We start from the raw sequence: 14,285 nt of genomic DNA on the forward strand, positions 1-14,285 counted from the left end.
AGGGCTGCGTTGGCAAGGCCCGCTGCCCCGCGGCATCGAGCGTCCCCTCCACCTGGGCATCCGCCGCACGCCCTTCTGTCACATCCCTCCGGGACGGGCTGCCAGGGCCGCCTGCGCCTCTCCAGTCCTGCCCGGCCGCAGAGGGTGACGGGCTGAGGGGCGAGAGGGCACCCGGCCGCGGCTCCCGCGAGCCCTGCACAAAGGCGGGCGTCGGAAACAGGAGGACTTCCCACCCCCGGGCCCCGCGGCCTCCCACCCGCGGCCTCCGCCGCCCGAGCGCACTTACTGTCGGTCGCCATGGTCCGGCCCGGGGCTGCGGGGCGGCCGCCGGCGCCTTGAGTACCGGCGCCGAGCCGGGCCGGCGCGCTCCTCGCCAGGCCCCGCGCGCTCGGGGGCCGCGCCGCGCACAGCCCCTCCCGCCGCGCGCCCCCGCCGCGCCGCCCCGCAGCCCCAAGAGCCCAGGCCCGCGGGCAGAGCCGGCCGAGCCCCGGAGCCCGGCGGCTGACTCACCCCTCCCCGCCTCGAAGCGTGTGTCCTCCTTCCCCGACCCTCCCCCTAACACAATGAACGCAGCCACTTGGAAGAACGCTCCTGGCCGCGCTCCTTTGCCACCACGTTCCCCGCTACGTTCTCGTTTCCGTCTCACCTTTTCCAGTGTCCACCTTATCCTTGCCTCGACCTTCCTGCTTGAGGCTTGGCACCTCCAACCACTGCAAGGAGCAAAGCAGGAAAAGAGAGTTGAGAGTGGGAAGCGACACTCAGCCAGGTGCAGGACGCTAATCTCCTGGCCCGAGAACTCCTGGGAAACCCGCCCAACACCACCCTGGTAGGTTGCAAGGGTCCCGTGCTTCTCGTGTTACCATCTGTTTTGTCTCCAGTGTGAAATCAGCGTCTGGCACATAGTAGGCTCTCAGTAAATATCTGTTGGGTGGGTGGGTGAACGGAGGCCTGCGTGAATAAATGGAGGATTGAATAAATGGCCAGCTAACTGGATGCCACCTGGATGAGCAACTGATTAGCAGATGACCACCGGCCCAACCCAGCCCTACCAGCTGACTGTGAGTGGATCCTTGAGTACCCTGAATCAGACTGAATGAGGGAGCCAATGAATGAGTTTTGTGCCTCCCAGGCCCTTCGTGATTCAGGAGGGCTCCAAGCTGAAGCCATCTGTGAGAGATGTATGAATGTTCCTGAAGTCCAGAAACCAATTTCTTATGGGCTCTTGGTATATCAGGGGGAGTGAGACCCCCTGATGAGACCCCCCCATGTCCCTGATGTAAACAATCAAATGACTCAAACATGTGTCCTGAAGCATATGGGGGCTATTTACTTCTTACAGATACATCTGTTTGATGCATTTGGGGAAGCACCTTCCACCCAATCAGTGGGGATCCCAGTAGGGATCATCCCAGCCCTGGGCTAGACACTGAGAAGACACTGAAGTAAGGCAGGGGCAGAAGCAGCTCCCATTTGGCTGGGCAGACACAGAAAGCAACCAGGGAACAAGCCAGGACTCCTTTCTGATCCGTCCACAGAGCACAGATGAGGGAGACATGGATATTCTGATTGGGCCCCATATCCAGAGCCAGTACATCTGAAGTGGGACTGAGGGCGTCATTTTTTTGTTGTTTGTTTTTGATCTTTTTGTGTTTAACACAGGTGATTCTGAAGCACACTAATAATTAACCTCAGAGATCTGACTCATTTGGCTTTCACACCAACCCTCTGTGGTAGGCCCCAAAGCAGAAAGACTTGAAATGGGTTAGATGGAGAACAGGGGGGGGAAAGAGGATTAAATATGACCCTGGAGTTTTGACCTTGTTGGAGGCTCACAAACCAGGAGGTTAAGCTGATTTGAGGGGGAAGATGGTGATTTGGGTTTGAAGTCATTTGAAGGGTCAGTAGAACATTGGTGAGGTTCTTTATTCATTAATTGAGCCTACCTGTGTAAGTCAGAAAGAGGAAAAATCATAACTCAACGTATAAGTTCAATAATTGTTTTCTGAATGACCAGTTCGAAAGCAAGTTTATTTGCCTGGAGCCAGATGTCAGATGAGGAGGGTTAAGGAATAAGTAGACCTCAAAGAGGTAGAGGCCCTGGTATAGATAATTCTCTCCAAAAGTTTGGCAGTACAGGGAATGAGGAATGGAGAGCTTCAGAGGAGAACAGGCTTGAGGTGAGATTGGTTTTTTGTTTTGTTTTTTAAGATAGAGGATTGTTCAGAAGGAAAGATACTTCTGCCCTTATATTCAAATATGTAAAAGAAAAAAATTCACTTTTCTACAACTAAGTTAACTTTCTGGCCCAAGTCCGAATTCCACCTATTGTTAGGAACCTTGATTTGAGTCAGTTCTCGATAAACTCCATCAATTCAGAGGCAATTCAGAGATTTCCCTCCCCACTTTTTCTTGCAGTTGTGGAAACTTTTGGAGGAAAGGGTTATAAAGCATCAGGAATGTGAAGAGGTATTTGGCCCTCGGGCACCGTCTCCTCCCTGTGAGGGACCACTTGTCTGAATTTCAGAGCTCATCAGACCTCCTCCGTCAGGAATGGCCCCCTGTTGTCTGTCCACGAGTGCGGCATCCATTGCTCTGTCCTCTTACCCACACCCAAAGCCTCTCCGGGTCTGACTTTTTCTCCTTGACCTTCCCATTGCTTTTGAGGGGAAGAAGGATGACGTGCCCATGCCATTCTGGGGAAACAGGGAAACCTGAGAAGGAGTCTCAGGCCTTTTCTAACAAGCCACACACACACAATCACTTTTTTCTTATCATTCTTTTACTGTAGTGATGAAGAGGAACTCTGCATGGTTTGCCAACAAACAAGACGTGTTTAATATGGTGTTAGACAAAGGTCCCCCTAAGTCTCAATTGCCCCAATCTATCTGTAAGTTCTACCATCCCCCACCAGTCATTAGCAATAAGACTTTTCTCTAAGAAAGTAAAAGGAATGAGTACGGGATGTTTTCAACTACATACAATGCATAAGGGTGGCTTAAACAGTAAAAACGTTGTATTGTCTCCTATAATGAGGAATCCAAAGGTGGGTGGTCCCATGGTTAGTTTGGCATCTCAACAGTGTCAGTGGAAAGTCAGACTCCTTCCCTCTTCCTCCTCGGCCATCCTGAGTCTGTTGGCAGCAGTCCCCCCTCATGATCACAGTAAGATGAAACCTCATGTCCTCACAGGACAACTTTCCAGAAGGAGGGGGAGAGCATTCCTTCTCATCTCTCTCTGCAGTCAGGGAAGGCAATCTTTGTAAAAAGCTCCCTCCATCAACTCTAGCTGCAGTGGAGGCTGGGAAAGCAAATGTCTGTTATTTTCAGCTTCTCTGACATGAGGCAGGTTCTGTCAACAAGGAAGAAGGGAGTAGGGAAGGGCTGTTAAGAATCTCTCCTCAGTTCTCTCCTTGATGACCCTTCCTCTCTCCATGGCCGAAGAAATCTGTATCCTAATAAGAGGCTGGAAAAATGACTGTTAAAACATCCTGTTTCCTTGCAAATCTGTGTCTTGTATGTGGACCTTAGCTTTTGAAATTCAAAAGCCAAGGTTTTGGCCCATTTGAGTTCTCTACACAAACTAAGGCCACAGATGCCAAGGTCTACGAGCCACAACTACTGAGCCCTCGTGCCACAACTACTGAAACCCGCGCACCTAGAGCCCGTGCTCCGCAACAAGAGAGGCCACTGCAATGAGAAGCTCGCGCACCGCAACAAAGAGTGTCCCCTGCTCGCCGCAACTAGAGAAAGCCTGTGTGCAGCAACAAAGACCCAACACAGCCAAAAATAAATAAATTTTTTAAAAAAGAGACATGGTAAATAAAGTTACATATTAGGAGTGAAAACTACCTAAGTCCATATCAAGCTAGGATTCCAACACACTTCCAAGGGGAGAAGAAGGAGCCACTGGAGAGAAAGTGAGGAGGGACTGGGAGAATGCAGAGGCCCAGGGCCTGGAGCCCCTGAAGACCTAAGTAGGCGGACAGGCTCGAATGGCCTGGGAAAACGTTTGTTCTTGGCGCTGTGTATCCATAAAGGGAGTCGGGACAAGGAAAAGACTGGACCAACCATGTGTTCATAAAATGCTTTAGCTAAGGTGATTACTGAAGTATGATTGCTGCAGGGCTTTTCTGACTTTGCCATAATTGTGACTCAAATGCCACCATCCATGTTGCTTGAGTTCATTTCCAGGATAAGAAAGGACAAATACCTCTTACACACGCAGCATGGAAATCACCATATAGGCCCTCTGAACCTTGACCTGTGACCACATCCTGTTGACTTTATCAGCACTCTGGCTATAAACAAGCCTGAGGGCAGGGAGCGGGGAAGGGCTGCAGCGACTTTCTGTGGGTCTGCGTCATGGCAGAGACTATTTTTGGTTGAAAAAGCTATTGCTTTGTCTCTTTGTAAAAGTAGGTTAAAATAGAAAAATTACTTTAACTATGATTTGTGCATGTAGCCTGTGAGCTTCTGAGCAATTTATCTGACAAGAGGAGAGAGGAGTTTTTGTTTGTTTTATGTAAAACTTGCCTTTGATTTTCATTTGGACTCTTTATCTGTCCTAAGCATCTGAACTCAAATACTTCAGAACATTCAGATATAATATGGATGATGGTAATAGACAGAGAGTAAGATTAAGAACCCCTGGTGGTTCCAAGATTAAGGCAATGGCACATTCAGTGTCTGATGAGAACTTGCTTCCTGGTTCACAGAGGGCCATCTTCTCACATGTGTCCTCACAGAGAGGAAAGGGAATAAGAACTCACTGGGGCCTCTTTTATAACAGCACTCATCTCATTCATGAGAGCTCCACTCTCATGACCTAATCACCTCCCAAAGGCCCCACCCACCTCCAAATACCATCACGTTGGGGATTAAGTTTTAACATGAATTTTGTGGGGACAGAAACATTCAACATTCAGTCTATAGCACCCTCAATAAAGGCAGTGACTTTCTAATTGCCAAGCTCAAAAGGATAATTTTTGGTCTTTATCGTATCATACTGCTGCATATGACGACTAACTTTCCACTCCCTCCTTGAAATTCTATTCCCTCAACTTGTGTGACACTTTGTTTTCTTACACTTCCTCCTGCATTTCATATCGTTATCAATAGTTCTTCTCCAAGGTCCTCTTCCCCTCAAATTTTCCTTATATATGGGCGCTCCACCCTCAGTTCATTGCTCTATCCTCCACACTCCCTTGGTATCCCATCATCTCTCATGGTCTCAACAACCAATTCTTTGTAATATGTGTGCAATCTCCCCTGAGATTCAGACTCGAATGTGATGGTTAAAGTGTAGGTTCTGGAGCCAGACCACATGGGTTCCAACAATGGCTTTATCACTCAGCAGCTCTGTGATCTTGGGCAAGTTACTTAACATCTTTGTGTCTTTGTTTCCTCTTCTCTGAAGTGATGATAAATTAATAACTCCTGGGACTCCCACTTCTGGCAGTATGACAGATCAGATACTTTCAAAGGCTATTCTCACTCTTCCCGAATAAATTATTATAAAAATAATTATTCATGCATTCCTGTGCTCACTAAAAAGTAAGGAAAATTTCCAAGGGGAAGATGAAAACAATGGGCTAAAATTAGAGCAGTGGCAGTAAGTCGTAAGCAAGTGGGATGGAGACCAGTGAAGCAGAATTGAACTGCTAACTCTTGCAATCAAGAACCCAAACTTTGAGCCCAAACTTGAGACTCCAAGGATTTTAGAGGTACCAGAATATTACTATTCCTGGCTCACAGTAGTGTTCCTGACGTTTTTTAAAACTATAAAACTTAAATCATTTATTGATCATTCACTTTTCTCAAAAACACAAATGTGAGAATAAAGATAAACATACCCAAGACTCACCAGCCCTTGCAGAATAGGAAGAAGCCCTGGACAGACAGCATGCAGATGTTTTTCCTTATACCTAATGTCTGCACTTCCTCACACATTCTAGAGTCCCATGTTTTGTCACCTCTTGCAGGAGAAAGGAAACTGAAGCTACAAGAATCATGTATAAGAGGGTCACAACAACTTTAAAGCTTTTGATGCTAATGGCTGGTACATTCTAGTTTGCAACTCTGATAAACGGTATTAAATAAGAACTGTCAAATACCTACTCCCAGCTAACCTTTACTGTCATTCTTTGAAACTGCATCTCTGGTACTATTTATGTTCCTTCATTGTAGCTGTTGTTTCTCCCAAAGCACAAACCCTAAAAGCCAGCAAAAAACAGCAAACGTTAAGTCCTCTTTAAAGGGAAGCATCCCAAATTAGGCCCACCAGCTTCCACGTGTTAGGTTCAAGAAAAATATGAGCTCCAAATGAAAATTACCAAATACAGCAAGGATAGAACCACCATGAGAGAGAGTTAGCAGAAACAACAAATAATAGACTGATTTGTTGAATTTCAGATATTGAAATTATCAAGTACAGAATGTAAAATAATTATGTTTGAAGTATCTCATGAAATAAATGACAAACTTAAAAAACTGATCAAAGAATGAGAATATATCACATATATCTAGGCAGATATAAATAAAACTCTCAGAAATGAAAAAACAAAGTGAAAATTTAAAACTCAGTGGATGGAGCCATGGCCTGGCTAGGACTTAGCTCCCCTTGGCACCAAGAATTCCAGCCTAAAGAGGCCTGCCTGGAAGGCCACGCCTCACTGGTTTCATTTCATGTAATCACCCAGACTGTACAAATCGCTAGAGATACTCTCCTCATTTGATCAAAACTTGATGTCAGAAAGTATGTAAATCCACCAAAGGACAAAGAGATATCTGACTATACAGCCCTGAGGAGACAGGCTACATTTTTCATTTTCCTCGCTGAAGCATTAAGTCCCAATTATGTGGAGTGCAGTTTTGTGAATGAATTATACTTGTAAATATAAGGGATTTTCAGAAAGAAAGCTAATAGAGTTATTTACTGGTATAGTATGTATATGGGTAATTTTGTTGGTAATTCACTTTTTTTTTCCTTTACTTAGCGCCATTTAATGTATCCAAAAAAGCTTTTTTTTTTAAACTCAAAATAGATAAGATCACAGTCTCTTAAAAGCAATACATTTAATACATTCATAAGATTTCAAATGAGTACATACATGCTATAGGTTTTCAGTCTTCCTTGGACAACACAAAAAAACACAGTATTCAAATTGCAAGTTTTGACAGGAACATGAAATCTCATTTTGACACAAAGACAGGTTTAAAAAATAATAAAACCAACACTGAACTAATCGAGCACCAGAAGGCTTCCTTAAATCTTCCATCCTATCCCACTTTTGAAATCATATGGCTGCCTTCTATACCAGCATTTCTTCTTCCCTACCCAACAATTTGACAAAAAAATTAGATAAAAAATTATAGATGTGTCACTGAATGAGTACCACAACAGGCTAAAGAAAGAAAAAAAAAAAAAAGCCCACTTGTTGAATGTTGAAAGAGGAGAATAAGATTAGGTGGGAAAACTGTAAGGCGTTTGATTCATTCACTTCACTCTGATATCAGAGCACAGGAATTGTGCTCAAAGGACCTAATAAAGATGCCAAGAAATATGCCAACATTATTTATAAAAGGAAGGCTGCAGTCATGTCTATGAAGAGCTTATAATACCATGGAAAAATATTTAAGTTATAAAGTTAAATGAGAAAGTAGAATACAAAACTGTATACTCAGTATGATCTCAACTACGTAAAACCAAGCCAAAAAAAGGCTAAAAGTTCAAAATGTTAAGTTAGTGGTTGTATTTAAGTAGTGTACCTAATTGGATCTTTTCTCTTCCTTTATTTTTGTCTCTTCCAACACTTTCTCTACTGGGGAGTTTTGTTTTTTGTTTTTTTTAACGATTAGCTACCAAAAAAGGATGCCTGATAGAAGTATTGAATTTGAGTTAATGAATTTAAGTCCAGCCTATAGGAAAGGATCTGTACATGTATAAAATTAGAAAACATTCCAGGCTACCCTCTGAATCCACGGTGTGTTAGCAGTAACTTCCGAGAGGCTGGAGGGCTTTGTCCTCTCCTCCAGCCAGGTGCAAAGTGTCACCAGATCCTGCCTGATGAAAAACTGCTGAATCGAACGAAAATGTCATGGATTTACAAAAAGGAACATAAGTACCCACATTTGGCAAAAACCTATTTATAGTACAGGAGTAGCTCTTTAATAATATGACAAGGGGAGGGCTATTTTCTCCTATCTTCTGTGCAGATAGCAAGTTTCAAAAAAGCTATCATCAATAAGAACTGTAGAAAGCTAATCCTGGCTTAGAAATAAAACAGCCCTGCGACAACAGTGGACGGAGAAAAGCCACGATTTAGAAAATTATAAAAACTGCTTTCTATAAAATGGATGCCCTTGAAAACATTCATTTACTGTATATACTTTAAGGTCCCCACTACCACCCGCCCTCAAAAAAAAGGGTGAAAACCTCTAACACTTTCTACCAAAGTAGGCACTGGTTTGTTCATTCAACAAACACTGAGGGAAGGCTCATAACGTGCGAGGCACTGGAGTCTCAAAGAGCCGACGGCTATGCCCCTGCCCCAAGGACACCTTGGTCTCTCTCAGAGCGGGACACGGGCACATCACCAACCATGATACAGGAATGAAAAGCAGACGCCACTGCTTTCCTACAACTCAAGAATAAGCTACAATTCTCACTGAATTACTTACACAAAAGTCCTTACACAGAAACTTTCCTGACTCGCTAGGAGACAAAAATGCAACTCCTTTCCCTTGATAAATACTTCTAGAAGGGACAGGCATTAAATTACATTTTGTGATATTTGCCCTTAAACATCACAGTGCCCAGTAGTGAGGTCAGTTAACTTTCTTTTAAGCAATGGAGCATTTTTACTCAAAGAATGAGACACTTTGAAGCCGAGAAAAAGTGACCAGCCCTAGATCTAGATCGAGACTTGTCAGGACTGTCAAAAGCTGAGACCCAGGAGTGTACATTTCAATTAAAATCTTCAGTCTCCTCTGCCATCCACTGATTTTCAATATGCTCCTGGGGCAACCGCTCCAGGTCCTTCCACACATTTGGGTGGTCTTCCAAATCTTCGTAGAGGGATCTCACGATGTCCAGTCTCCTGTAATCCTCAGGCTTGACTAGGCTTCGCACAACCTGGAGGCACTGCTCTTTCAGGGTGTACACTGGCAGTGTGATGTTTGCAAAAATAGGCTGTCCATCAACATTGAGAGACGGCACAAACAGCTCGGTTTGGTTAACTAGAAGCCCATCAGATGTCCCAGCATCTCGGAAGAGCCAAAGATGACCCCGGCAGCTATGGATGCGGCGGCCCGTGCCGGCGGGCAGCCTCGGGTAGGGCTGCAGCTCGCCGTCGAAGTTGAGCCACACGGGCAGCACCACGCGCGGGCTGCGGTTGCAGAAGATGACCTGGGACGGCTCGCGCGTGTTCACTGAGCGCAGCATCCGCCGCGGCCGCCCTGCCTCCATCTCCTGCTGGGAGCCGGGCTCCTCCTGGTGGGACTCTTCCGGGCCGGACGCCTCCGCGTCCGCCTCCTCCGCGTCCGCCTCCTCCGCGCCGGCCTCGGCCTCTTCCGCGTTCCCCGCCTTCCGGGGCATTACCTCCCGGAGCCTAAAACTCGGTAATTCAATATTTTGTCGGGTGTCAATGGTAACACTAAAGAAAACAAGCTATGTCTCTTGATTGGTTGATTAATCTTTATACACAGAATGACTTTCTAGACATATGGCTTCTAAAGGACAAGGTATTTCATTTTTAAATGTAATACCATTAGTTTCTGCTGAGAAAATTTTATAGGCAGCTAGGTGAAGTTTACAGAGAGAATACCTTCAGTTAACCAAGTATAGTAATATAGACAATGTATCAGTTACGCTGCAAGAGACTAGGAAACTATGAGATAATCAACTATTTAAAACATTTAACAAAGGCAGAAGAGTTAACAAATTTGAGACTATAGCAAAATTCATTTCAGTTAAATCATTTACACTATATGAAGTTCAGCAAATTATGTGGGTTAACTGAAAATAGTTAACTTAAGCTAACATAGCCCAATTCATTAAGTACTATGGTGATAAGGTACCTGAAATCAACCTGTAGATAATTATATGAAAGCTTTTTTGTTGTCATTTATCTTAAATAAGACTTTTTAAAGCCTCATATTGAAGTGCTTGTAAGAAAAGCACTTTTTTATGTGCAAGGAGAAGCTGGGAAACATGAGTAAGAGTAGGCACATGACGACTACAGAGCAGTGGACGTCCACAGCTATCAGAGCTGCTGTGCCCACTACAAGACAAAGCGCCATTTTACCAGCCATGTCTCCGATGAGGCGGTCGCCTTCCTGTCCTCTGTATTCTTAAAATAAGCCTCCAGCATTTAAGATAACGTGAATGTGCCTTTGTTCCTTGCAGCTAAATAGGAGCCTGTCCAGACTGTTCTTAAAAAATCCAGACCCACCGTATACAGCATATTAAACCAAATAATTCAAGCATAAGAAACACCACATAAAAGGGGGTTATACAGCCTGAGACTTTGGCATTTACTTTAATTCAGGAAATTTTTTAAATGTGCAATGAAAATTACTACATAGTTGTTCAAAAGATAAATGAAAATGTGAGAAGTTAAGCACCCACAGAGTCTTCTCAATGCCATTTTAAAAAGTAAGCATTCCTCAAACTGTAATTTAATTCAAGAATCAAGTGTAGGTTGGGAAGGCATTAATAACTCTTTATTTTCCTAGGTTCTTTATCTCAAAGCAAGAGTAATTTTCAGCCCATAGAGTTCATTTTTAAAGATACCTCAATTATATTTTTTTCCATATATACATGTGTGAATCTTCTTGTCATAACTGAAATAGGTTATTAGAAGAGGCTATATAGTGTACCTAATTCAACTTGATAAAAAACAGACGCTGTCAATTGAACCATGAGAGCTTTGTCTCCCATCAGTCTGAGGATCTGTATAAACACAAGCTTTCAATTATTACTCAAGAAAATCACCTCAAAAGCACATTAACCACTAATAATCACTTTCGTTTCCTTGACATCCAAGTACTTTTTAAAAGCTTACACTTTCCAGCTGTAATTATTTTGAAGTTTAGCATTCATATCTTTGCATTTTTAAAGCAATATGCAGTTCTTAATATTTTTGAAAAGTCAGTAAATGGTTCTGTATTATCTTGAATTTACAGCTGACAAAAGGATTTAGACAAAAAGAGATGAATTTCTCAAGGATACACAATGAATCAGTGACAGAACTAGGATAGAAATTTTTTACTTTCTAGCTTCTAGGTCAGAAAGCTACAAGTATTCAAACCATTTGGATAAAGTTTTTTAATGCATTTCCGTATCATATCACTGTCTGGAAATCCCTGTAGAAGACAAAAGTCTTTGCCTAAAAGTTGGTTCAGTACCTCCTCTGGCAGTACAAAATAATTTGCAGATGGTACAACTGTATCTGTTTCAGGGAACAAGCACTTTAACAGGCTGTTAAGGAGACTGGGAATGTTTCCTCACATTTAATACATCCACTCACAGTTAGGAAACCTTTGAGGCATTAAGAGAAAGGGGTTATAAACCCAGATGGGATCTTAGATGAGCTTACAACCACGTAAACTCTTAACAGTACCAGAAAACAAAGACAACGGTGCTATGGTTTCTTATAGAGAAGTGCACATTTCCAGGGTAGTTTTCTTCTGAAGAAATAAACTATAATAAATTATTTTAGTTTCCAGGTGAAAAATATTCCCCTAATAAGCATCCATACAAGCTCCATTTTCTTTATGGTTACACTTCTTTTATTTATTGTTTTTTTTTTAGATACCCCAAGTAAACCTGGTATCTAACACTAAAACTACTATAATGACAGTTTTCTACTCTGAACAATACTTTCATACATTAAGATTTCTGAAAGTAAAGTGGTATGGTTTTAAAATGTAGCTTGTGTTTATGAACACTGCCACAACCCCTCTTCTCCCACAAAACATTAATTTCGTAAATATTTAATATTAAAATCATGTATTTACAACTGGGTGCCATTTTATTATAATCAAGCTGACAATACAAATAGCTTACTTTAATAGGTAACCAGTATTTGGCCACCATATTTTAATTCTGAAAACCCACTGTTAAACACAAATATTTTCTATTTTAACTCTGCCCAGTAAGCTTCAATTTCACATCTAAAGCAAATCTATCAAGTGCTTCACACCCTATCTTCAAAATGTATTCATGAAAAATTTGCTATCAGCTAAAGCACTACATTGTCAGATGTAACCATATAGCAAGTCACATCAGCTTAATTCAATTTTGTTACTTTTTGTCTATCTTTCTACATTTTCTGCTCTTAAGATTCTGGCTGTATTCAACTGTCAACAATTACAAAGACTGATAACCAGTGTAATGGAGGGTCCCTTGCAAAATACTGTTAGTAGGAATGTAAATTGGCAGGCTTTTTGGAGTTCAATTTGGCAGTAATTAACAAAATTTTATATATACACAGCGTTTAACAAATTTATGTGTAGATTAGGTTTATTCAACAGAAATACCAACCTGAGTGAGACAAGATCAATGCAGCATTGTTTGAAATAGTGAAAAATGAAACGAAACTGTGCAGAAGTTAACAGAGCAGGCCTGAGACTGCTGTCCTAAAAAGGCTTTCTTTGCAAGGTTGGTCCTAGGCAAGAGTCTGAGAACTTGGCAAGTAAACAGTTCTCCACACTGATATAAAGCCTTCCCTAAAGACCCACACCTGGGTAAATGAAGGCATCATGGAACTGATGTACTACGTAACCCAGACTGCCCCGCATCTGAGGCTCAACTGGTTTCAAATAAACTTTCCTTACTGTTTAAGCCATTTTGAAGTGGGGTTTTACTTCTTGCAGCCAGTCTGGATTTCCATCTCTGTTGGCTTACAAAAAACGACTCTGTAATTATAGGCCAGAGCCCTGTATCTGTACCCCAGATGCATTACTAACTCTGTGAATGTGGACAAGGAACTTACCATCCGGAGGTACAGTTTCTTCACTGTACAAGTGAAATGATACCTTTTAAAAGTACTGTTGTGAAAAAATAAGAGGGCAACTCACTGTGTTAGTTGTACAATGTCTGTAAACTTTAATGTTTATACAAATCCTAGCAAATAACCTGGTATGCAAGTGGCCAATAATGGATCCCAACTTTAGAATATTTAAACCCCAATGTTAGAATATTTAAACCCCAGAAGATCTGCCCAATATCCACATCATGAAAACTGCCCTATCTGTTACCAGAAACATCTGAAGTCAAGGAAAACAAGGGAAACAGTCAAGGGAAACAATTTTGTTTCACGGCTAATGTGACAGCACAGATTCTAATAAGTGAAAGTTTTGTCTGGGCTAGTGTTAGTATTTTGATTTTAAAAGATTACACACGTTTTCACTCATGGGGTATTTGTAGAATTCCTGAATATACCACACTGGAAAACAACATGGAGTTTAATCAATTTTAAGACAGGCTGAGCCAGCCACATGATGTGAGATGGTCTGCTATCGGCAGCAATTCAAACACCATGGCTAAAGCAATCTCCGTTTAAATCTCTCAAATGAGAAATTAACAGAGAGGCACAGTCATGAAGCTATAGAATTTTTTTCTTTAAGTACCAACTTTCTGTACCAGACACATTCTGAAATTTATATTACTACTCTTAAAGGTTTTATTAGAAATAATCAGTATTTAAATGTTGTACCTAAACAATGTATTGAGTAATCATATTGTATGTATAAATGGACAAATACATACATATATCTATACCTACACAAACATACATGTATACATACAGACATGTTAGGCCAAAGAGAGCTTTAAAACAAGCACAAAAGAATACTTAATTGATTACAGAAGTAGAAACTGAGCTTCCTAAGTTATCAATCACATAAGTTACTGACCATATAAGTTTCAAATATTAAAAAAATAAAGCAAACAAGGCAAAAACTTTATTGCACTTAACAACGTAATATATAAAATAGTTAATATACATCATAAACAAACATTACCAAACTAGATATAATTAGCCATTTACATATAATAAACATTAATATTTCAAGAAAAAAGATTTTAAATAGAATAGTTAACACTTCCAGAACTGTACTAAGATAGTATAATAGCACAAAAAAGTTGTAGGAAATAGCAATAATCTGCAAATAACAGAATTATTTCTATTACATTCTAAATCCAAATTTTATCATTTATGCATATTTCACAAAAGATGTTAAAATTAAATTTTAGAATAATACTCTAATTTTTTTGTACTTTTA

General features: G+C 41.6%; 1 protein-coding gene and 1 pseudogene across 1 annotated transcript in view; both read right to left on the bottom strand.

Annotated features, from left to right (window-relative positions):
• Window positions 1-374, bottom strand: part of SYT16 (synaptotagmin 16) — a 255,974-nt gene extending 255,600 nt beyond the window's left edge. Inside the window, exon 1 of the mRNA XM_068524143.1 lies at window positions 287-374. Coding sequence (XP_068380244.1) covers window positions 287-299 — 13 coding nt within the window. The 5' untranslated portion in view covers window positions 300-374. The remainder of the gene's footprint in view (window positions 1-286) is intronic.
• Window positions 375-8,964: 8,590 nt separating this feature from the next.
• On the bottom strand, window positions 8,965-9,594 carry LOC137750102 (von Hippel-Lindau disease tumor suppressor pseudogene; annotated as a pseudogene).
• Window positions 9,595-14,285: the final 4,691 nt, after the last annotated feature.

Source organism: Eschrichtius robustus, chromosome 1, assembly GCF_028021215.1.
Source record: "Eschrichtius robustus isolate mEscRob2 chromosome 1, mEscRob2.pri, whole genome shotgun sequence".
Lineage (NCBI taxonomy): Eukaryota > Metazoa > Chordata > Mammalia > Artiodactyla > Eschrichtiidae > Eschrichtius > Eschrichtius robustus.